Consider the following 21,269-nt stretch of genomic DNA (forward strand, 5'->3'; position numbering starts at 1 on the left):
GTCGTCGGCAAAAGAAGCGTTTAAAGCAAAAAGCAAATGGTCGAATTTTAGGACGTTCTTTAACCGGATGCAATAAAATTTCGACCCTTTTAAATACAAAAGGGTATGGTTTGCCGCTTTTAAATGCTTTTTATTTGGGTTTGTAAAGTATTTGGAAAATTTTGCGCTCGCAAAAGCAACGTTTAGGCGGATGGTAATGGCCGTATAAAGTATAAACCCGACTTTTTTTTGCATGGCCAAAATTTCGGCGGGTATCGCTACCCCCAAATTTTTTTTAAGCGTTTGGCTGGGCAAAAAGGAGCGTTTTACGCTTTTATTCCCGAAATTAAAGGTATTAACGATTTTGTCGATGTAAAAGTCGTAGTACAGGGTTATTGTTTGTACCTTTTTGTCCTTGTTAGGAGCACGGGCGAAACCGCCCGGCAAAAAGCGGGGAGCGTTAAATGCACGGGCGAGACCGCCCGGCAGAAAAGGAGGAAGGGGGCGCTGGCAGCCAGCCGGGCACGGACCCCCCGGGGATATGCCGGCGAGCTACCGGTATCGCGGCCAAAGCATAATGGCGAAGCTAAAAAATAGGGTAAAGCTTAAATTGCACGAAAGCGCTTGGAGCGCGGAGGACTTAAAGGACCGACCCCGGGTGCCCGAAGGGGCACGAGGGAAGGGGAGGTTAAAAAAAGAACAATCTTTGTTGGCGATAGCACCTTTGGTAAAAGATTTACGGAGGCTTGACAAAGGAAACACCGCATCCGGCCCGTAACCCGGTAACCACCCGCCTCTGCACCGATTAACCCCTAACAGTCCTTTACAATTTAAACCCCAAGGAAAACTTTAAGTGGTCCTTCTTTTATTTTGTACTTTTTCCTAAAACCGTCCAATACTTTCGTTGCCATTTTTAAATGCGTAGCACGGTTAAAAATAATTATGTTGTTAACGTATAAAAAAAGGAAAACCTTACGTTTTGTGCTTATAAATAAATAGGGCTTTTCCGTTAACGAAATAAGCTTTAGCTTTTTAAGGGTTTTTTCGAAGGTTAAGTATTACAACTTCGGTAAATTCCGTAACCCGTACAAAGCTTTTTTAAGCCGGGCTACAAATCCTTTTCGGTAGTACCTAAAAAGGAATTTTACGTAAACGGGTATATGGTTATCGCTAATTTTTGCGTAAAAAAAAGCTTTGCTAACGTTAATTTAGTGCGTTTTAAAATCGAAATAAGCTATAATTGCTATTATAATTTTAAAGCTTTTGGTTGCAAGCGTAACAACGTAAGTTTTTTCCAAACCGTTAGGTTATTAATTACCTTTAATTACCGCGCGGGATTTATAATTTGTAACGTAACCGTTTTCGTCGAATTTATAGGTAAATACCCAGGCAATATCGATAGCTTTGCTACCAAATAAATTTTTCGAAATTTTTTTCCAAACTTTTTTTTTAATAACTCGTTAATTTCCCCGAAAACAAATTGTTTAAATTCCTTTTTATGCGAATGCGTATTAAATTTTCGCTAAAATTTTGGAATTCGTTGTAATTCGTTTCGATGCAACCGTTTATTTTTTTAAAGGCTATTACGCTTTAATATTTTCGTTACGGCAATTGCAATTATTTCGTAAGCCGGGCAATAGCCAAAGTTATTTTTTTTAATCGCCGTTTGTTAATTAAACAAATACGTATCGAAAAAAGCTTGCTAGCTTTCGTTTATTAAGCTCGTTTTAAAAGCAACGTTTTTAATTTTCGGTTTGGAAACGTTAAACGCTATTGTTAAGCCGTAATAAAAAATGGCGTTGTTAAGGTTATTGCGTTGCTTGCTTTCCTTTTTTTTTTTTTTTTTTTTTTTCCTTTGCGGCCGCACGCGTTGCGGCGCGAATCGCTTTGGACGTAATTATTGGCGAATCCGGTAAAAGCGCGTTAAAAAAAAAGGCTTTGGGCGAAAGCAAAAGGCCCGTCCTTTTACGGGGTTGGCTTTTGCCCCTTTTAACCGGAGGAAAAAGGGAAGGCGGCGCTTTTTGCTCGTTTGGGTTTGCTTTGGACAAACCTTTAAAAGCTTTAAACGCTTTTGGTATCGCGATTGGGGGCGCCGCAAAAGTGCCGTTTGTGGTTGCGATTGGCATATCCGGTTTTGGGGTAAGCAAGGACCGGCTTATTGCCTTATAAGGTAAAACTAGCCCTAACGGTTTTAAAGGTCGTTTTTTGGGCTCGTCGTTACCTTTACCCTTTACCGGCGGAAAGCTATCGCTTTTCCCGGGCCGTATAAAGCCGTAATACGAATTGCCCATACGTAAAAAGCCCGTATTACGTATTTGCTTTATTTTATAACCATTTTTTAAAGCATTTAAAATTAGGAATTTGTGCGCGTTTGGATCCGGCTTATTAGCCAAATCCTTTGCGGCTTTAGCTTTTATGGTTACGATAGGACCTGGTTTTTCCACCCCCGATTTTTAACCTTAATGCTTGGTAACGGAAATGGGTGCTTAAGGTTTTTCCGGTTGGAAAAGCCCCAGCGCATTAGCAATTCCTTTTTGGGTTGCAAGCGGGTTTTTCGTTTCGTTATATTTAACCAACAAATTGTAAGTAATTACGTTAATTAGGTCCTTTTTTTATTTGCTTTTAAAAAAGCTTTTTTTATTAAATTTAACGTTTTTTGTAATTATTACTTTTTTTTTAACGGAATTTAAATCCGGTAAATGTTAAAGGCTTGGTAATTTATTAAATATCCAACCCCGGTACGAAAGTTAACTTTAAAATGCTTAAAATCCGCGTTATAAAACCTTTTTACGTTTAAAGGATAAGCTTTGCACCCGTAAGCGTAAATGCCGTTCCAATCCGGTTTTAAATTGGTTATTAAACCCGTAAAAAGCTTTGGGGCGTAATGCCGGAACCACCCCCGAAATTAATTTAAAAAGATATCGTTAAAAGCGCGCATGCTTTTTAACGGTAAAAAATTTATATTTTTTAGCTAAACGGCAGCGTAAACCGCTTTTGGCTATAAATGCTTAAAAAGTTTTGCGCTTTTGCGCATGCGTATTCCCTTTGTAATAACGTTTTATTCCGTACGTTTAATTATTCCGTTGGGTTTGTAAGTATATAACGGTAAGGTTTCGATAACGATGCTTTTAATTTAAGCCCATTTTTCGTATTCCAAAAACCCTTTTATAAGTATAATGGACTTTTTTTGGTCGTATTTAAAGGTAGCAATAAGCAATTCGTATTGTTTTTTTACTTACGCTTTCCATTTTTTTAGGATTTTGGTAACCGTCGGTTCCTTTTTATTTAAAAATGTAAAGCTTTAGGTTTTGCCGTTATATTTGTCCATTAATAGCAAAACTTAATTTATTTTTAATTTCGATTTAAGGTAATTAAATAGGTTAAACCAAACCTTTTAAAAAGGGCGCATGGCCCTTTTTATAAAGCGCTTGGAAACGACGGCTATAACATAAATTATTGCGCATGCTTTGCATTTAATCCGTTTGGGTTTTTTGATTTTAACGTTCCGGGCGTTTCAAACAAAAGTTTTTAGCGTTTGTAATCCTAAATAACCATTGCGCAAGTGCTAAAAATCGGCGGTATCTTTTCGCGGTTTCGTAAAGTTCGAAAATGGACGTTACGTATGCGTAGCACGCTTGCGGCGTAAAAATTTTTTAATTGCAAAGGTTAAAACCGTATTTTTTAAAAAAAATTGCAACGTGGTTAATACAAAATAAATAGCAATAAGTTTGTATTTATAAAACATTACGTTATTTTTGCGTTAAAAGCGTTTAATTATTTTCCCGTCGGTAACCTTTTTAATGCGCAAAATCGCGTTTTTCCCGTAAAATTACACCCTTTTAGCGTTTAAGCGGGCTTTCGAAATAATATTAATATAAAAGCCTTTTATTAAAACGACGTTATAAAGCTTAAGGTTTCCGTTTCCGTTTAAAGAGCCAAAAAGCGTACGAATGCTACGTTCCAAAATCGAAAGGTATTAAATGCCGCATTAAACCGTTTCGGTACCGTTTAACGACTAAAACGACTTTTTATCGAAGCGCTTTTTATTGTTAACGATATAAAGCGAACCGCAATTATCGAATAACGTGCTTTCGAAATAAATGTTTTTTATAATATCGAAAGCCAAAAAAACGCTTTAAGGCAAAAGCACTTTAAGTACGGCCGCGTTTAAATTTTACTTTTTTTTTAAAGCTCGGGGACCGAAATTTAACGCGTTTTTGGTTTGCTTCCCCCAAACGGAATTTTTAAACTTGCTTTTGGAAAGGAAGGATTTTTTAAATAATTTTTAGCGGTTTTTTTCCAAAAACTTTTTAATTTTTTTGCACTTTTCGTTGTTTGGCTTATTGCGAAAGCGTTCGGAGTTGCCGGTAAGCACGTAAACGAGCTTCCAATAATTTTCCGGCTTTTAGGGATAGTTTTAAATGCAAACCGGGCATCCGTACGTTATTGCGTTATTTTGCTAAATGTTTTTAGCTTTTTCGTTTTTATTTTTAAATGCGCCCCCAAAAGTTAAAAACGCGAGCTTTTTTTTAATGCCCGAATTATTAATGCGGTACTAAAAAAAAATCGTTAAAAATTTGGTAATTAAAATATCCATTTTTCCCGTAAAATCGCCCGTAATTATTTTTTAACGGTAGCGCTTTGCCCAAAAAGGGTTAAAACGTTCCATATACTTAAAAAAGTTAAGCATAAGCGTAAAGCTTTATACTTTAAAAACGTTTTTAATTTTGGTTTAAATAAAAATCGCTTAAAACTTTAAAAACCATTGGTTAACATTTATAATGCTAGCGGCCTTTTTAAACGTATTGCGGTACTTTTAAAAAATTATTTAAATTTTTATTATGGAAGTGGGAACGTAAAACGTTTTTAAGCAAATAATGGTGCTACAAAAAGTAACGTAATTATTGGCTTAAGCTTTTAATTGCGCGTTTGCAAGCGCGATAAGGTTTACAAAAAAGTTAATCCATTTAAAAAGGGTTGTAATTTTTTTCGAAACGGTTTTGCTCGCGGTATCCCTTGCTTTAAGCGCTTTTTTGTGCTTGGTTTTAAAATTACCTTCGGTAAAAACCGAAAAGGCTTGGAAAGGTTCGGGATTAAATTTTTGCGTAGCTTTGCTTTTGCCTTGCCAAGCTTTTAAACGAACCTTTTTTTTTTCGGTCGAAAAAATCGTTTGCCAAGCCAGGCGTTTAAATTTATGGTTTTTAACGTGCTTGGCCCGGGCCTTTGCTACGAAAAAGTCAAAATTTAAGGTTTCGTCGGCCTATACGTCGTTCGGAAACTTTAAATTAAGGTTAACCTAATTTTAAATCCTTAAAATTAATGCGTTTTAACGAAACGCCGTAAATTACGTAAACCATTGTTCCTAATTTTTAAGCAACGTTATTACGAAAAAATCGTTATCCGTACTATTTATAACTGGTAGCAACCGGAAGTTCGTAAAAGTAAAGCGGTAAAAAACAAGGGGTTGGAAGCTTTAAAAGCGTAAAAATGTAAAAGTTAAAAAAATAAAATTTAATAAAGGTTTTTAGCAACGTTCGGAATTAACAACGAAATTTGCTTCGGCAAAAAAAATTTTGTCGAAGGAGGTTTTAAAAGCGTAGGAATTTTTCCGTAAAAAAATTGCGGAAAGGAAAAGGTGGATAAACGCGCTTGGAAAAGCGCGTTTGGGAACGATTTAATAAAGGTAGTAAAAAAGGAATAAATCCGTGCTGCTAAGCCTTTTACTTTACGTTAAAGGGTTTAAAAGTCGCCGGGCTCATAATTGTTGCAAGTAAAAGGGATAAGCACGGTGTAAGGCTATTTCGGTTAATATGCTCTAAGGAAAAAAGGATTTAAAGTGCAGGGTCCCGTAGGGGCCTCTGCCCTTTATATACACGTAACTCCCTGTCCTCTTTGCTTACTAAGCTTCCCTCCTAACGCCTGGAAGCGTCATACGCTTCCAGGCAGGGGGACCGCTCTTCCGATGCCTCAGGCATCTGATATTTATGCCTAAGGCTTCCTCATGACAGTATATACTGTCTACTTTGTGACATGACTGAATGAGGAGCATTTGTTTTGTTGATATTTGTTGGAGGTTGCTGCGCCGAGTCTTGGCCAACATCAAAACATAACATGGTACGAACGCAGAGGATGTTGCGTTCTGTCAACTTGCATATTCAATGTTAATAGGACTGATTGTGATGATAGGCATGGGCATGTGGGATTAATCAAGCAGAATCAGACGAGACGCATCACATGTCGTATTCAGTATAGTGAAAACCTGCGACATTCCCTCCGTTATCTACCTCTTGTGTTTCGAGTTGGAGCTGGAGGCATTCATGCAGCAATAGTCCAAGCGGGAGCAGTCACGTGTCACGGCAAGTAAGTGGCAAGGAGGAGGTAGAAGGCGCATGCTCAAATGTGATAGGCGAGGGGGAAAATCCTAGCACAGTAGATGAGGTATATAAGAATAAGAATCTTTTGCGTGAGGTCCAGAGTATAATAACAGATAAATTGTAAATATCGTGATGTGAATGGGTGTATATTGTTTCGCGGCTGTTAATATCTGCACCTAAGTGCATGCTCCTGGTACGTACCTCCCATCGGCCTTCGATTGGCGGGACCAAGCTCTGGCGGGGGTCCAGCTGCTACGTCCGACCTTCCCAGCGGGACCCTCCAGACACCACAAGGCTGCCGCAATACGTAAGGTAGGCACCACCCCGACCCCGAGCTCCCACCTCACAACCACCGCCGCCGCCACAACGTCGACGAGGCCGAAAACTGGCGACCGATCATCACCACACCTTGTAGACGGCTCCATACCCTCAACCGCCCAAGATGCCCGGCTTCGACTTCTCAAACGTCAACCGCAATAACGCGTTGCACGCCCGCGGAGTGCCGCTCCCCAAGGCCACGAGCACGGGCACCACCATCGTCGGCTGCATCTACGATAACGGCGTCGTGGTAAGTTCTCCGCGCAGGAGCCCCGATCAGACGCGAGCGCTGCCACCGGACCCGTCCTCTCATCCTACGCCCCACCACCACTGACAGGAGTCGCCTCGGCTTGCTTGGCTTGACAGATCGCGGCCGACACCCGGGCGACGAGCGGGCCGATCGTGGCGGACAAGAACTGCGAGAAGCTGCACTACATCTCGCCGCAGATCTGGTGCGCGGGCGCGGGCACGGCGGCCGACACCGAGTTCACGACGGCCATCATCTCGTCGCAGCTGGAGCTGCACTCGCTCTCGACGGGCCGCAAGCCGCGCGTGGTGACGTGCATGACCATGCTCAAGCAGCACCTCTTCCAGTACCAGGGCCACATCGGTGCCTACCTGGTCGTGGCCGGCGTCGACCCCACGGGCACGCACCTCTTCACGGTGCACGCGCACGGCAGCACCGACAAGCTCCCCTACGTCACCATGGGCTCCGGGTCGCTGGCCGCCATGTCGGTGTTTGAGACGCAGTGGCAGGCCTCACTGGATCGCGACCAGGCGATCAAGCTGTGCAGCGACGCCATCCAGGCCGGCATCTGGAACGACCTGGGCTCGGGCAGCAACGTCGACGTGGCCGTCATCACGGCCGACAAGACGACGCTGCTGCGCAACTACATTACCCCCAACGAGCGGTCGCAGAAGCTGCAGACGTACAAGTTTGCGCGCGGCACCACCGCCGTCCTCAACCAGAGGATCGTGAAGAAGGGCGAGCTGAGCAACCTGGTCAGCGTTACCGAGATACCACCCGCGACGGAAGGCATGGAGATCGACTCATGAGCGTGTCTGTTATGCTGGCATGGATCAAGAGCAGAGGGCACGTACGGCAGCGTGGGGCGCAGGGTCATACCTACTGGCCAAGGGGGCCGTAATGTCATGTACCTCCTCCACGCCCGAGAGAACGGCCTTGGCTAGGGACGGGGGCAGGTTGCGCTTGGGCATGGCGGTAATGCTACCAAACAAACAGATGGACATGACCGACATGGTAGATCGCCGCATCATGAATGGCGAGCGCCTTGCATGTAACTCTATGACTCCTGGGTCTGAAATAGACGGCGTTCTTTTCTTGCATTTATTCGCATTCCACCTCTCTGTTCCCCGGTTCAGTGAATGCTACGGCGTAAACTACTTGGGTGCTAAGGACTCAGGTAATCGTTAGTTCTTGCCATAGTAGTACGCATGTGCCTGTCGACCCAGGGCATACTTCAAATATTATATATGAATCTCTTGTTGGCACATGTATGTTTCCATCAAGAGTTGAGGCTACCCACTACCTCCCACCTAAGCTAGACATGCCACTATCTGGGTGATGGCATTGATTGTTTCTGGGCCCACGGTGGCCCAAGCTTCATCGCTTGCCGGAAACTTCAGCTGCAGGGGTTCTACGATTTTCTCAATCGCGCCGGCCCACTTTTACGCCCAGCGCGTCCTTCTTTTCCCAAGGCACGCAACTCCACGGTTACGATATTTGGGATTCCAGCCAACACCCAGCACCCGAGCGATTCACGAAACCCACTCGATGCGAAGCTCGGATAGCTAGCAGGACACCGGTCAACTCCCCAAGAGGCGGATACTTGGTGGCAGCTATGGCCTTCAGCGGCTTCGCTGGCGCCTCGCCGGCCGCAGGAGCTGCAGCCCAGGCGACGAATCTCGAGGTCATCCAGACCGAAAGCCTCGGCTTCCTCACGATTGCCGGCGACGCAAAGCTTCAGCTGACGCCGAAATGGACCGACCTTCCCTCCCCGACCGCATCCCTGATCAGCATCGCCCCCAAAAAGGGCCTAATCGCCGCCGCCGGGCCCGACGCAGTCCACATCGCAACCACCGAGTCCGTTCGCAAGGGCTTCGAGGCGCCCAAGCCCGATGAAGAGAACGAAGTCCGCCCGTTTGAGCCCCAGGCAAAGCTCCCGCTGCCCGTACGCATATCACAGCTAGCCTTCACGGCCGATGAGCAGTACCTCGTCATCTCGGCGGAAACCGGTGGCGGTCTAGCCGTGTACGACGTCCAGTCGCTCTCACAGGGCTCGACCCAGCCGGCCATGGAGATATCGACCAGCGGCGAGACCCTACGCGCCCTTGTGCCCAACCCGATGCCCGAACTGGCCGAGCTCGTCATCGCCGTCACCAACAACGGGAACCTGCTGATCGCCAACCTGAAGACGAGAGGCCTGGTCTCGGGCCCCAACGGGGCCGTGCTTCGTGGCGGTGTCTCCTGCGCCGCCTGGAGCACCAAGGGGAAGCAGCTCGTCGCCGGCCTGGCTGACGGATCGATTGCGCAGATCAAGCCGGATGGCGCGCACCAGGCCGACATACCCAAGCCGCCTGCCCTGGGCGATTTCCATGTCGCGTCCGTGGTTTGGCTGGAGAACCATGTGTTCATGGCGATCCACAACGCCACAAGCGATGACAACACTTCGGCCTACCATGTCATCACCCGGCAACAAGAGAAGGGCGCAGCGCCAACCTTCACTTTCCAGAAGTTGACGGACCCTGTGGAGCCATATACCTTCGACAAGAAGCCTCACCATACCATAGCAAGGCTGAAGGATTTCCCGCCAAACCTGCAAGATGTCCTCCTGGTCTCCTCCACGTCGAGAGAGGCGATAGGTCTTCTGACCCGGTCCAAAACCCCGCTGACCAGCGACGTCCCTGCCGAGAAGATCACCAACGTCTTTACTACTACCGAGTTCGCCGACGACACTAAGCGGGCTCAACTCCCAATGGGGGAAGACTTTATGGACACATTCCCGATCGGAACGGCTCTCGACTTGTCCAGCAAGGCCAAGGTGTTCAAGCCAATCCCGACGGACGAGATCGAGGAGTCGCCTGGCCCGCTACCCGCGCTCTGGGCGCTAAACAACGAGGGCGTCTTGGCCGTCTGGTGGATCGTCTACAACGACTCCATTCGCGAGGGCTCGACATACCCAGGCATCGCGACCGCCCAGAGTGACGCTCCTCCAGCTGCCACCGTGACGTCTCCAACAAGGCCTGGTGGCTTTGGCTCACCGGCTGCTGCTTCTCCGGCGCCGGGTGGGTTCGGTTCACCCGCGGCTGCGGCGCCAGCGTTTGGAGGCGCCCCGGTACTAGGTGCAAAGGCATCTCCCTGGGGTGCATCGTCAACTAGTACCCCCTCGACTGGCACGGCCTTCGGTTCCACCGCCTTCGGAGGCAATACGTCTGGTGCCTCGGGGTCAACATTTGGAGCCCCTGCTTTTGGATCGCCATCCGCTATTGGCGGACAAGCGGTATCCGCTTTTGGTCAGACCTCTTCGTTGGGTGGCTTGGGAGCGGCCAAGGCATCGCCCTGGGCGACAGGGGCCTCATCCACTGCTGGGGCGGCGTTCGGCCAACCTGCCTTTGGCAGCGCCGCCGGGTCTGCCGATGCCAACAAGGTTTTCGGCAGCGCCGCCACATCATCGACCCCCGCCTCGGGCGGTTTCTCGGCCTTTGCCAGTGGGGGTGGCTTTGGGGCGCTTGGCGGTGCCAACAGTGGCGGTAGTATCTTTGCGTCTAGCAAGCCGTCAGGATCGTTTGCCTCAGCATCGCAGGATATGGCAATGGATCAGAACACGTCATTCCCTCCCCCGGCTGCCAAGGCCGCTGGCGGCAGTGGTGGCGCTCCCTTTGGTTCTAGCCCCTTCGTTCTTGGTACGACCTTCAAGCAGGATCCCCAGACTGCCCAAGACAACGAGAAACCGTCGACAGGGTCCGGGGGTGGCTCTCTCTTCGGCTCCGGATTTGGTCTGTCGCTGGGAGACGCAGCCAAGTCACCACCTGCTGCTGCTCCCAGCCCAGAATCGAAGGAGGTCACCATGGAGGCGGAGAAACCAGCCCCTGCCGAACAGAAGCCAACCAGCATTTTCGGCACCCCCGTCGGCGCGCCTGCTCAACAGAATCCGGTCGGCCTGTTCGGATCCGCTTCCAACGCGCCCACCGAGCCGAAACCAAGCGGACTCTTCGGGTCGGCTCCTACCACGTCTAGCCTCTTTGGGTCGAACCCGAGCGCCTCCAAGTCGGTTTTTGGCGCGCCGTCGGGATCAGCGATATCGAATGAGAAACCAAAGACAACCGAAGCGGCGGTACCCCCGGGCGAGGGCGACAAGCCCAGCAACCCTTTCGCGCCCAAGACCTCAGCTCCGCCAGCCCAGAACGACAAACCGAACCCATTCGCACCCAAGAGCCCAGAACAGAAGGACAAGCCAAACACGTTCGGCCCTGCATTGGGTTCTTCAGACATCAAGCCATCCATCTTTGGCAACAAGGGCGACACAACTACACCGCCGGCGACGAGACCTGGCCTGTTTGTCGGCGCAGGCCCGTTTGGCGCATCCACAACGCCCACCACTACCCCAGCACCATCCAAGCTGTTCGGTGGCGCCTCCTCGGTCGGACTCTTTGGCGGCTCAACCAAGCCAGCTAGTTCGACCAGCATTTTTGGGGCACCCTCTCAGACCCCCGCAAGGAAGTCGCCAGACATCAAAGTTGAACCTGATTCGACAACGCCTCTGCCACCTGATACCACAAGTAAGACGCCCTTCAACCTTTTTGATTCATCTGGATCATCGGCCTCCACAACCAGGACTCGCGGGTCGGTGCCAGCATCACCCACCAAAGTCAAGGTTTCTGACCCTCCATCGTTTGTAGAAACTCGTACCCAACCTAGCCCAGAGCCTACAGCAATCCCAGAGGAAGCGCCGCTCCCGCCAGACCCCATCAAGGAGAAGTCCATATACAAGCTGGACAACCTTCCTCCCCCGCCGGGCGTCTTGCCTGCAAAGCCTCCTCCGGTCTCGACGTCATCGCCTAAACTGCCAAAGGAAGAAGACGTAGCCGAAAAGCCTATCCCTAGCAGTTCCGATGATGACGAAGGTGACCTGTCGGAGCTCGACGAGGACGAGGAAGAATCTGGGGACGACGGCGGCGAAGGCTCGGCCGGTGAGAGCGAAGGTAGTGGCGTCGACGTGGCCAAGGACCTCAGTCCGACGGCAACCACCGGCTTTCCCGGATTCACCCCTCAGAGCTCCTTTGGCGGCGTTGGGGGTAGTGTGTTTTCACTGACCCCGGCCGCAGACCCACCACCGGGCACCCGTCGGCTGTTTGGTGATATCAACCCACCACTATTCTCTCAACCGCTCACAACAAGTCCACGTTCGCCCAGCCCGGTCCGCGGTGCCGTGCCCCCACGAGTGTTCAGGTCGGAGTCGCGCTCGGTCAGCGCTCCCGGGATGGCGTCGCAGATTCTGGGCGCCTCCAGACAGCCCTCAGTTCGCGGCCTTTCCGCCACAGCCAGGTCGACGGCGACGGCACCTCCAAGGCGTGTCACCCCTGACCCCAATGTCGAAGAGCAGAGAAAGGCACAGGCCAGGAAGGCGGCCGAGGAATCACAAACCCTATCAGATCAAGACGACGAGTGGTTGCAGGAGTATCTCAACGAGCCTCCCCAACCGACGTTGCACCTCGCTGAATTTGCTACGAGTGCAGGCAACGTGCCCGAAGCCGGAAGGACGGTGGCTGAGCAAAACGAGGTGCTCTTCCGCGACATCAACCGAATGGTGGATACACTCGGCCTCAATGCGCGCCATCTCAAGGAGTACATCCTTGGGCACATGGGCAAGCTCAGACAGTATTCTGACTCGTCGCGAAAGAGCCGGCATGACTTGGACTTCCCAGATGATTGGCTGCTGTGCGACGCCGAAGACGTGGACCAAATATTGACCCAGGAGTTACGGGATGAGCTCGAGGATGGTCGCGTGAAAGATCTGGAGAGCACGATGGAGGCATGCAAAGAGCTGAGCCGAGGTCTTGCGCGGCTGCGGGTAAAGGAAATGGATCTCAAGAAGAATATCGCGGCACGTATGGACCCAGAGCAGACATCGGCGCTGCGGTCCCTTCCGCTGAGTGCGGAGCAGGCAGCGCAGCAGGCAGATCTACGGAAGCAGTTTACAGCATTCTCGAAACTGCTGGTTGAGGCCGAAGAGTCTCTCACGATGCTGCGCGCTCGGATGGCCACGGCCGGGGCCGGCCTCGGGACCGGACCGGGCCGGAAGAGCCTGGCCGGCGGCGGTGGGGCTGGAAGCAGCCATGCGACGGCGGCGCCCACGGTGGAACAGGTCATGCGCACGGTCATGAAGATGACGAGCATGGTCGAGAAGCGCAGCGGCGACGTGGACGTGCTGGAGAACCAGCTACGCAAGCTCCGGCTCCAGGGATCTGTCGGCCCCGGCAGCCGGGACAACTCGCCCTTCACGACGCCGCAGAAGCGCATGTCGCGGACCATCTTCTCGCCGGGGGCGCTGGGGTCGTCGGTCATGTCGTACAACGGGAGCCCCGGCACGCTCGGGCCGTCGCCGCGCAAGAAGCTGAGCGGGTATACGGAGCCGGAGAAGGCGCAGATCCGGGGCAGGCTGCAGAAGCGCGGCGCGGCGATCGCGCGGTTGAGGGGCAGCGTCCAGCGGGCGGGGCCGAACGTCTGGCACATGACCGATGACGACTGAAGGCCTCGAACAATATTTTGGTTTGCAAGGGCCCCTCCCCTAGAAGCGTGGCACGTTGCGTGCAATGGTACATTTGGGATGGTATGGCTGGGGAAGCGAAACATGTGTATTTTTGTTTAAACCCATCATGTCGGAGCAACCGCGGAGAAGATGGCTCTTTTGATAGCGCATTAATCTTTCTCGTATCCTTTGCTTTCGGTATCACTACACGAACAACATATCAGCGTTTATGTATTGTGCCAAAGTGAGAGCATGTGTTGATGCAACTGTCAAACGAGGACATCTCGGAGCTTCTGGTGTAATGGATCTAGCAGGCTACACCACCACATTGGCCACGAACCGGGGCACACCCACCACCAAAAAGGTGCCAGTTTTACAGCTGTAGGTCCCAGGAATTAACATCGTCGGTGTTATGGGCTTCCTCATTTTTGTTTTTTTTTTTCCTTTTTCTTTTCATTCCTTTTAGTATTCGTTATTCCTGCTTTTATAATCCTCGCAGCCTTCCTCTTATTCAGGTGGGACTGCCTCTTTTTTTTGTCGTCAGCGTGCCGGGGGTCGCGCTCGGCTGCCAGCACGCGTGATATTTCATCGACAAGAGGCATTTACACCTCACCCATAACGACCGCCTGCATGTGGTCCATTCATCTCCCCTCGCTGCTGAGTAGGTGGGAGGGCCCACCGACAAAGGGTGAGAAACAGGATTTTTCAACCTGTAGCCTCGGCGCAGAAAGGGTCCTTTCGAGGAATATAAGACCAGCAGCAGTATAGGTAGCATCGGATCTTTGCGACGGCGAAGAGTGTGGGCGTCCCGGGGACCCTGAAAATACGGATAGCGCCGCTAGTAGCTTTGAAATCTGGGAACGGAGTGTTTTTTTTTTCTTCCTATTTTGTTTCTCTCCCTCGTTCTATGTCTCGCTTGTCCATTCCCTCTCTGCCCGTTTACCAGACCGCCTTTCCTCCCCTTGCCACGCAGTCCACCGTCGTCCCTTTTTATGTACGCACGTACCCGAGCTAGAGTAAACAAAACCATGGCGTGCGCATGTTCCCCGGCTTCGCTTGTCCCCGCCCGCCCTTCTCGGGACCAAACTGTTCCCCATCGGCCGCATCGGTCGGCGGAGAAAGAGGATGGAGACGGCCCACGGGTGTTGGTGGGAGGGCTCACCAGTTCGACTTCCAATGGATGTGTATCAATGTGCTGAAATCATGGCGCTCGACATGTCTATCCCGCCGCTTTTATCGGACGGTATCGACTATGCGCCAGCAATATGCAGCAGCGGAGCACTTGGGGGTGGTGTGCGCGCACGTGTGATGCTAGCCTATCAAATGGTCGGGGCCACAGCCCTCGAAGTGGGCTGCTGTCAACATCGTGGCCCCAAAGAGACCATGCCAGCGCGCACACCACATCCACGCAGACCTGTCATTGCTAGGTGGGCAGCAAAAAAAAAAAAGGGTAAAACAAAACGCAAGGGAGACGGACTCGAGCACGCCAGAAGCGTTGAGCCAGGGGAAGGCCGAAGTCTACCAAAAGTGGACATTTTGCTTGGAGGGATTCCCAGAGGAGCAGCATGCACTGGGCGGGTTGCGGCGGCCAAGCTACTGCAAGCTACTGCAAGCCTAGACGCGCGACTGACAGGTCCTGTCCTGTCCTTTTCCATGTCACCATGTGCGGTCATGGAAGTACAGCGATCCATCTGCCAGCACCGCAGAGGTGGTGGTGGTTGCCGACCTTGGCTGGACACAGTGTGTGCGCAAAGCTGCCCGCCCTGGCCGCGGCCAGAGTGGGGACCAAAAGGTGGGGCACGGCGGAAAACGCGAGGGGGACGCGAACAAGACGCGTCGGCGGGTCCTTCCCGGGTCTCGTTTGTCGGCCCTCGTTCAATTGACGCCTAGGGCTGGAAGCCATCATGCGTCGGCCGTCGTCGGGCAGGAGCACACACAGGTTCCCCAATCACATGCACACCTACCCAGCTAAGGTACCTGGACCTTTTGGTGAGTGGGGTGTGGGCATGGCAACTGACGGGGAGACCGGGACAGCCTGCCAGCCTCTCGAATTCGCGAGGCGGCCGAGCGTGCGTGGTAGAGATGGCCGCCGTCGGCTTCCTTGCTGAGAATGCGTTCGTGCATGCAGACACGCCTTGCCTGTTCGGAGGAAGGGTGGTATCAAACGGGCGCGGCAGGTCGAGACAGGATGAGAGGACAAGGGAGGAGAAGAAAAAAGCCGACTGGCAGGTTGGACTGCAGTACGCCCCCCCCTCTTCCCTGGCCCAGAGGCGGCGGCCGGGTGGACCAAGGAGGGAGGAGAGGTGCGGAAAAGAAAAGAGCAAAGCTCACTGGCGCGGCTTCATCTGCGGTTTGATTTGGGAGAGGGATTAGTCTGGCACGTCTGGCCACCCAGAGCCTCTGCAGGCCTGCCCATCTCTCCCATCCACCCATCCAACCATCCAAACCGCGGGCGTCTCTCTTGCATAAACTGATGGGCCGCCGTCGCGGACATGTTGTCATCAAGGGCAGGAGGCCGAGCCATTGGCATCCGGAACGTGCATGCGTTGGGTTGTCGAGACATATGCCTCAGATGAGGAGGCAAGCTCTCAGGGTGAGTTGACCGTGCTGCTCCCGCCCGCGCCCACCACCAGCCCAAGGTAACTCCCAAGGTGCCAGTCGTGGGCCAATGGGTGTGGAGGGGCCGCCACCTGGTCCCCGCGCCGTTGCAATCGTCCTGCTGGCCAATGGAGCAACCGTCGCTGCATCTTCTTCTCTGGCCCACTCCCGTGTTTGTTCTCGGTTCTTGCATCGCTGCACTGCTGCCAAGTGGGTGCATCAAGCCTAGCCCGAGTTGGGATTCTCCCCGTGCGACGATGGCCTTGGTGTGCTCTCGACTTAGACTGTATCTGCTTTGGCCGCGTGGGATGGCTGTGTACGGTGTCTAATAGGCTGGGGGCATCCTCCCCTGTCACCATTCCTGCCCAGACCGTACCGGCTTGGGGGGGCTGCTGGCGGCTCGCAACAGAAATACAACTCTGTGATAGCGGAAATAAAACACGAGACGACGAGTCGATCCGGCAGTTCGAGCCCGTTGTGCCCGCCTGCAAAGACATAATCCTGAAAAGCCAGCATGCCCTGCTCCACCGCTTGGAAGCACACGGCGAGATGGGGAGTCTGGTCTCGTCCAGAACTGCGTGCCGCGGCGCACCACGGGGAGCAACAAATCTCGATTATCGATTCTTCCATGTTTGGACATGCATGAATAAGACCTCAAGCTATCTGCCAGCTTCGATACTTGGCCAGAACCTTTGCTGATTGGCTGCCAGGGCGGGGCTCACAGTGCGGTCCCCTCCGAGGACAAGATGGGAGGATAGGGCCTTCCTCGCACAACGCATCACCGCACGACAAGCACCGCCCATCGCATCCACATTTGTCGCCTGTTAGCGCCTTCCCACCCCGGTCCTGGGTGCCTCGACTTTATCCTCAATGCTTTCCCCTCTGGGTGCTGCAGATTTGCTCTTGTTTTCTGAAAGCTGACAACCAAACTGCTCTGCTGCAGAGAGCTGCATTCGCTTCATGTTCTATTTTATTCAATTCTTTGTCCGTCCCGTTTGCCTCGTTTTTACTCTCAGCCGTCCCATATCGACTTAGTCGCGCTTTCTCTCTCTCTCTCTCCCTCTCTCTATTTCTATTTCTTTAGTCGCTGTTTCCAGAAGCTCCCCTCATGCACTCCTGGCATATCTCGTTGACTTCCTATCGCATCGCATCGCATCGCAGCGCATCCGCTTTCGGGCAGGGGTGGCCGTCCGATAATATTACGTGCACACCAAGGGCCAAGGGGGGACCCAGGCAAGCCGTTAAACATCTTACATCCCTCGCACGCCGTGCACCCACCCACGGGGCCCCTTTTCTTCTTTGGCTTCTGAGACAACAGGACCATCGCGCCTTTGTTCTGCCTCGTGCGCTTGTGTGAGCACCCACGGGCTGTGGCGTTGCTCTAGGTCGTCCTTTGGCTTTCTTTGCCCGGGATCCAGCCATCCAATTTGTCCTGTTGTCGCCATTCCTGCCGCCCATGTTCTGGCCCAGGCGCTAGCCTACCGCAACCTAGCCGGGATCGCCTGCTGAGGATCGTCTTGTTTATCAACACAACCCCCTCCATCCTCCGAAATCACGCCCTTGACAAAAACAGCCGGCCGACAACGGGAGCGTGCTGTGTTGCGCATGTCGCGTGTCTTTTGCCACATTCATCCGCATCTCATTATTGCCGCTTAATCCCTACATGACGACGCGTCCATCATCGCATTCCAACCGGCGCAGGATCCCAAGAAATGATGGCATCCTCGCCTCTCACCGGCCCGATACCATCCCTAGCCCCCATGGCGCCGTTGCGCGTGGCGCGCTGTGGCACGCCTAGGACTCCCGAGCCCATGGCAAGGGATGGTGGCTCTCATTCGAGGGCGCCGTCACCACCGCGCCCGCGCTTCAAGCTCAAGCGCCGAGCTGTCTCGGCCCAGAACCCCCTCTCGGCTCCCACGCAGCACTTCCTCGCGTCGGTCGCCGCCGCCGATATCCCGATTCCCAGCATCGAAGAGCCTGAAATTGCGGCGGACCATGACGTTGACATGGCGTGCGCGTTTGTTGACATAAGCCGCCACAGTCTCATGTCGCACGAGAACGATGATGATATGGACCACGACCTGTCACTGAATTTGCGAGGCCGCCAGTTCTCAATCCCCAAGACGCCCGCGCCCTGTATCGCGCCCTCTCTTTCACCCAATAGGTACCCCAACTGGTCCACGGGCTCGGCGTTTAGCAGCTCCACCGATGGCGAATCTAGCCCCGAACCAGACTTCTCCTCCCTAAGCAGGCCATCGACATCTCGCTCCACCTACACAAACGCGTCTCTTTTCAGTCGCCTCTCGCATTTCTCCGATTTCAGCCCAGAACCCGAGTCTGTCAAGCAATCGATGCAAGATGTAGAATCGCAGGACGCGACCAGCGCGCATGCCCGCGGGAGGAGTCGGAGGGCGCCGTGGACCAAGCCCATGAGCTCGCACCTGTGGGCAACTTACATGATGTACCTGCAAGACCCGAGGGTGACACCATTTCGTACTGGCAAGGGCTGCATCCCGCCACATGGCGTGTGCCTCAGGGTCGCCCGGGAGGCCAAAAAAAGCTGGAAGGGGTCCAAGGCCTCCAAGAGGACGGACCCTACGGATTCTTTGAAGAGTGGAAGCTCAACACCGGTCGCAAACGCGACCGGAACCTTCATCGAATGGCCACACACGTGCGCCGCCACCAGAAAGCACCTCCGCGAGCTCTGCAAGCTGAGGGCAGCTGCCCCTGGAGGAGGCCTAGGCCTTCGGTACATGTCGCGAAGCCCAACACCCTTCGTGCACGCGGCCACGCGCCACTGGAATCACCGGTCGACTCCCGTCCAGCCCACTGGCTCGGCATTTGCCACCAACGACATTGCCATGTCGCTGGCCCTGAGTACAGCAGACTCTATGCAGCCGAATGGTCCCCTCGCGAAGCTAGCCGGCTCCGATGTTGCCACGCCCCAGCCAGCAGCCGCGAAGCCAATAGCCATGAAAACTCCCCAAAAGCCAATGGTAACTCCCGACCACGCGCCTCCGCCGCCGAACAACCGGACCCAGTGGGCGCCCCGGCAGCCCTCGTTTTCCTTTGACCAGCCGCGGCGACTTGGCTCGCCGTTTGTCGTCCCAAACAGCTACGGGCCAAGCTCGACCACTTCGCTAGCTGCAGTTTTGGGTCTTTCCGCAGGCAGCGCGTACACAACGCGACAGGCCCCGTCCAGCGCCGTGGGTCAGCGTCGCGCCACGCTGCAGTCTCCCGCGCGGCTCAGCAGCCGTGCAGGCATGCATAAGAGGCGCAGTACAGCCTTGGCTGGCGGCAGGGCGTCGCAGCATGAGATGCGCCGCAAACGACCCAGCCTGGGGAGTGACTTTTGGACCGACCCGACAAAAGGGAACATGTCGTCATCGTCAGCGGGCGACCACGTGCCCAGTGATGCGGAGATGACCGCCGCCACCTTTGGACAGGCGCCACCGAGCGCAAGCTCGTCCATGGACTTTTCCATTCCCCGGACCACAGGCTCCCTCGGATCGTCCCTGGCCGACCGAAGCCACCAGCCACAACGCCAGGCTCCGCCGTCCCTGCCCACAACTCCTCCCAGCAGGGCACAGCTGGCCCCACCTGCGAACCCGCCACCTCGGCTCGGGTCGCCATTCTCCATGACCAGCACGTCCTTCAGCTTCCCAAATCGCATGTTCCAACCGACCTCGGAGGCCCGAAATGACGCCGATGTGTTTTTGAGTGGCCCGCGCAACAGGTCCTACTCCACCGTGCACACGTACCAGCCTCCGATGGCGCAACCTACGTTTTTCAGCTCGGGACAAGGTGCTGTCGTAGCTGGCCGTGTACGTGCTCGTGCGCCTTCGGCTGCTGCCATTGAGGGCCGCGCTCCCGGACGCGACAACTTGGCACGGCGGCTGGCATACATCGACGACCGGCTGAAGGAGCTGCGGAGCCGAGATCTCAACCAGCGCGGATCGGAGTCGCCCTTCTGATCTTGCACGTCGTTGCCCTGCCCTTGGCGAAATAAAGAAACAGGGGACGCACCCTACCCACTCGTTCAAACTCCGCATGGATACCATATCTCTTTTGTTTTCACGACACTCTTATGATGACCAGATACCGCTTCGGATGGCAATAGCAGCCTTCGGACGACGCAGCATTTACGCCGGTTTATGTGGTTGAAGATGTCACTCAACCCCCTAATCGACTAATATCCACCTCCCTCGGGCAGCATTTCCATGATGCCCGAGGGGGATTGACGGCTACTGTTCACTTGTTTCCAACCGAGTTCCCGGCCTTCGTCCCTCCGGGGCCTTCTTCTTGTCACTTCCTTATTCTTACTCGCTGTTTTTTTTCTCTCATTTTCCGGCTTTTATTTCCGGGTTTCATCTCTCTCGACCTTTTGTCTCGCTCGTATTTGTTGCCACTCTGCATTCGATCATATTGACAAGGACACTTGCGTCTCATAGTACAGTATTTCTGGACCATTTGTCAGGCTCTGTTCTTTTGCATACGTTATTCTCGTCGCGGGGCTTCAAGTCAACTTGATCACTTGTATCTTTTTCTTTCCGAATACGTGCAAGATCTTGGCGGAGCTCGTCATTCAGACGATCGACCCCAAGAAGGCGAAGAGCTCACGATACGATATGATTATGACCTAGTTTCTTGTTATTGCTTTATCGTTGCGATTTATCTTCTGCCGTCCAAGCTTTTTCTATGCCATGGTTCGGTGCTATTTTTCTTCCTTTTCTTCACATTTTCCGTACCCGCTTCCTTCGCGTTCTGGCTCCTTAATTCCGCGGCACCCTGGGTCAAGGGCTTTCGCACCTTGCATTGCAAACTTCATACGTATCATGATTCGGAGTTATTGCAGGGAGGCTCACGGCAAGGAATCGGCCCTTGCCATTGATGCTTCTTCTTTTATCTTGCTCTTATTCAAAAGTTATGACGACACGACCAGATTAGTTCTTACCTAGAGGCCACCGCAATAGTGGTACTTTTGGCGGTCCTCACATGATAGCTCTACTCCAGGCATGGACATGTTTTTACGATTCAATGAAAAGTCGAGTTGTTCACCTGACACAATGGCATTCCACCGATGTTGGCGGAAATGAAGGTCGGAGATTCTTGGCAACGTGCGGCGCAAGTGGGGTCGAAGCCCCGGATTAGCTTTGGGAGCGAGCCAATAGGGTGCCGGGAACTGACAGGGATTATCAGCCTCAGCTGGCTTTCCGGTACCATGCCCCTT

The 21,269-nt window shown here is 52.6% G+C and overlaps 7 protein-coding genes across 8 annotated transcripts; 6 read left to right on the forward strand and 1 right to left on the reverse strand.

Annotated features, from left to right (window-relative positions):
* Positions 1–123: 123 nt before the first annotated feature.
* On the forward strand, positions 124–2,827 carry GGTG_04003 (hypothetical protein; the record flags this gene model as incomplete). The annotated part of the gene is made up of 11 exons (XM_009221791.1): positions 124–138; positions 211–537; positions 979–1,048; positions 1,192–1,356; positions 1,559–1,603; positions 1,714–1,762; positions 1,899–2,118; positions 2,324–2,342; positions 2,471–2,561; positions 2,688–2,717; positions 2,779–2,827. The coding sequence occupies 11 exons, from the start codon at positions 124–126 to the stop codon at positions 2,825–2,827; spliced, it is 1,080 nt and encodes a 359-aa protein (XP_009220055.1).
* A 761-nt stretch (positions 2,828–3,588) lies between these two features.
* On the forward strand, positions 3,589–4,715 carry GGTG_04004 (hypothetical protein; the record flags this gene model as incomplete). Its single annotated transcript, XM_009221792.1, has 4 exons — positions 3,589–3,599; positions 3,700–3,763; positions 4,269–4,346; positions 4,617–4,715. The coding sequence occupies 4 exons, from the start codon at positions 3,589–3,591 to the stop codon at positions 4,713–4,715; spliced, it is 252 nt and encodes an 83-aa protein (XP_009220056.1).
* A 130-nt stretch (positions 4,716–4,845) lies between these two features.
* GGTG_04005 (hypothetical protein) lies at positions 4,846–5,336 on the reverse strand (the record flags this gene model as incomplete). The annotated part of the gene is made up of 3 exons (XM_009221793.1): positions 4,846–4,862; positions 5,035–5,205; positions 5,276–5,336. 3 exons carry the CDS (start codon positions 5,334–5,336, stop codon positions 4,846–4,848), a joined length of 249 nt encoding a protein of 82 aa, XP_009220057.1.
* A 1,340-nt stretch (positions 5,337–6,676) lies between these two features.
* On the forward strand, positions 6,677–8,216 carry GGTG_04006 (proteasome component PUP1). The gene is made up of 2 exons (XM_009221794.1): positions 6,677–6,921; positions 7,038–8,216. Exons 1-2 carry the CDS (start codon positions 6,796–6,798, stop codon positions 7,725–7,727), a joined length of 816 nt encoding a protein of 271 aa, XP_009220058.1. The 5' UTR covers positions 6,677–6,795; the 3' UTR covers positions 7,728–8,216.
* A 124-nt stretch (positions 8,217–8,340) lies between these two features.
* Positions 8,341–13,668, forward strand: GGTG_04007 (the record flags this gene model as incomplete). Of its 2 annotated transcripts, XM_009221796.1 has the most annotated exons (2): positions 8,341–11,471; positions 11,592–13,668. In XM_009221796.1, 2 exons carry the CDS (start codon positions 8,534–8,536, stop codon positions 13,439–13,441), a joined length of 4,788 nt encoding a protein of 1,595 aa, XP_009220060.1. The 2 variants fall into 2 exon arrangements, with proteins under 2 accessions (XP_009220060.1, XP_009220059.1); XM_009221795.1 differs by having other exon boundaries at positions 8,534–13,441.
* A 949-nt stretch (positions 13,669–14,617) lies between these two features.
* GGTG_04008 (hypothetical protein) lies at positions 14,618–15,814 on the forward strand (the record flags this gene model as incomplete). Its single annotated transcript, XM_009221797.1, has 3 exons — positions 14,618–14,868; positions 15,125–15,380; positions 15,476–15,814. 3 exons carry the CDS (start codon positions 14,618–14,620, stop codon positions 15,812–15,814), a joined length of 846 nt encoding a protein of 281 aa, XP_009220061.1.
* Positions 15,815–16,985: 1,171 nt separating this feature from the next.
* On the forward strand, positions 16,986–21,104 carry GGTG_04009 (hypothetical protein). Its single transcript, XM_009221798.1, has one exon. The coding sequence runs from the start codon at positions 17,752–17,754 to the stop codon at positions 20,011–20,013; it is 2,262 nt and encodes a 753-aa protein (XP_009220062.1). The 5' UTR covers positions 16,986–17,751; the 3' UTR covers positions 20,014–21,104.
* The last annotated feature ends 165 nt before the right edge of the window (positions 21,105–21,269 follow it).

Source organism: Gaeumannomyces tritici (assembly GCF_000145635.1).
Source record: "Gaeumannomyces tritici R3-111a-1 unplaced genomic scaffold supercont2.2, whole genome shotgun sequence".
In the NCBI taxonomy this organism is placed as follows: Eukaryota; Fungi; Ascomycota; class Sordariomycetes; order Magnaporthales; family Magnaporthaceae; genus Gaeumannomyces; species Gaeumannomyces tritici.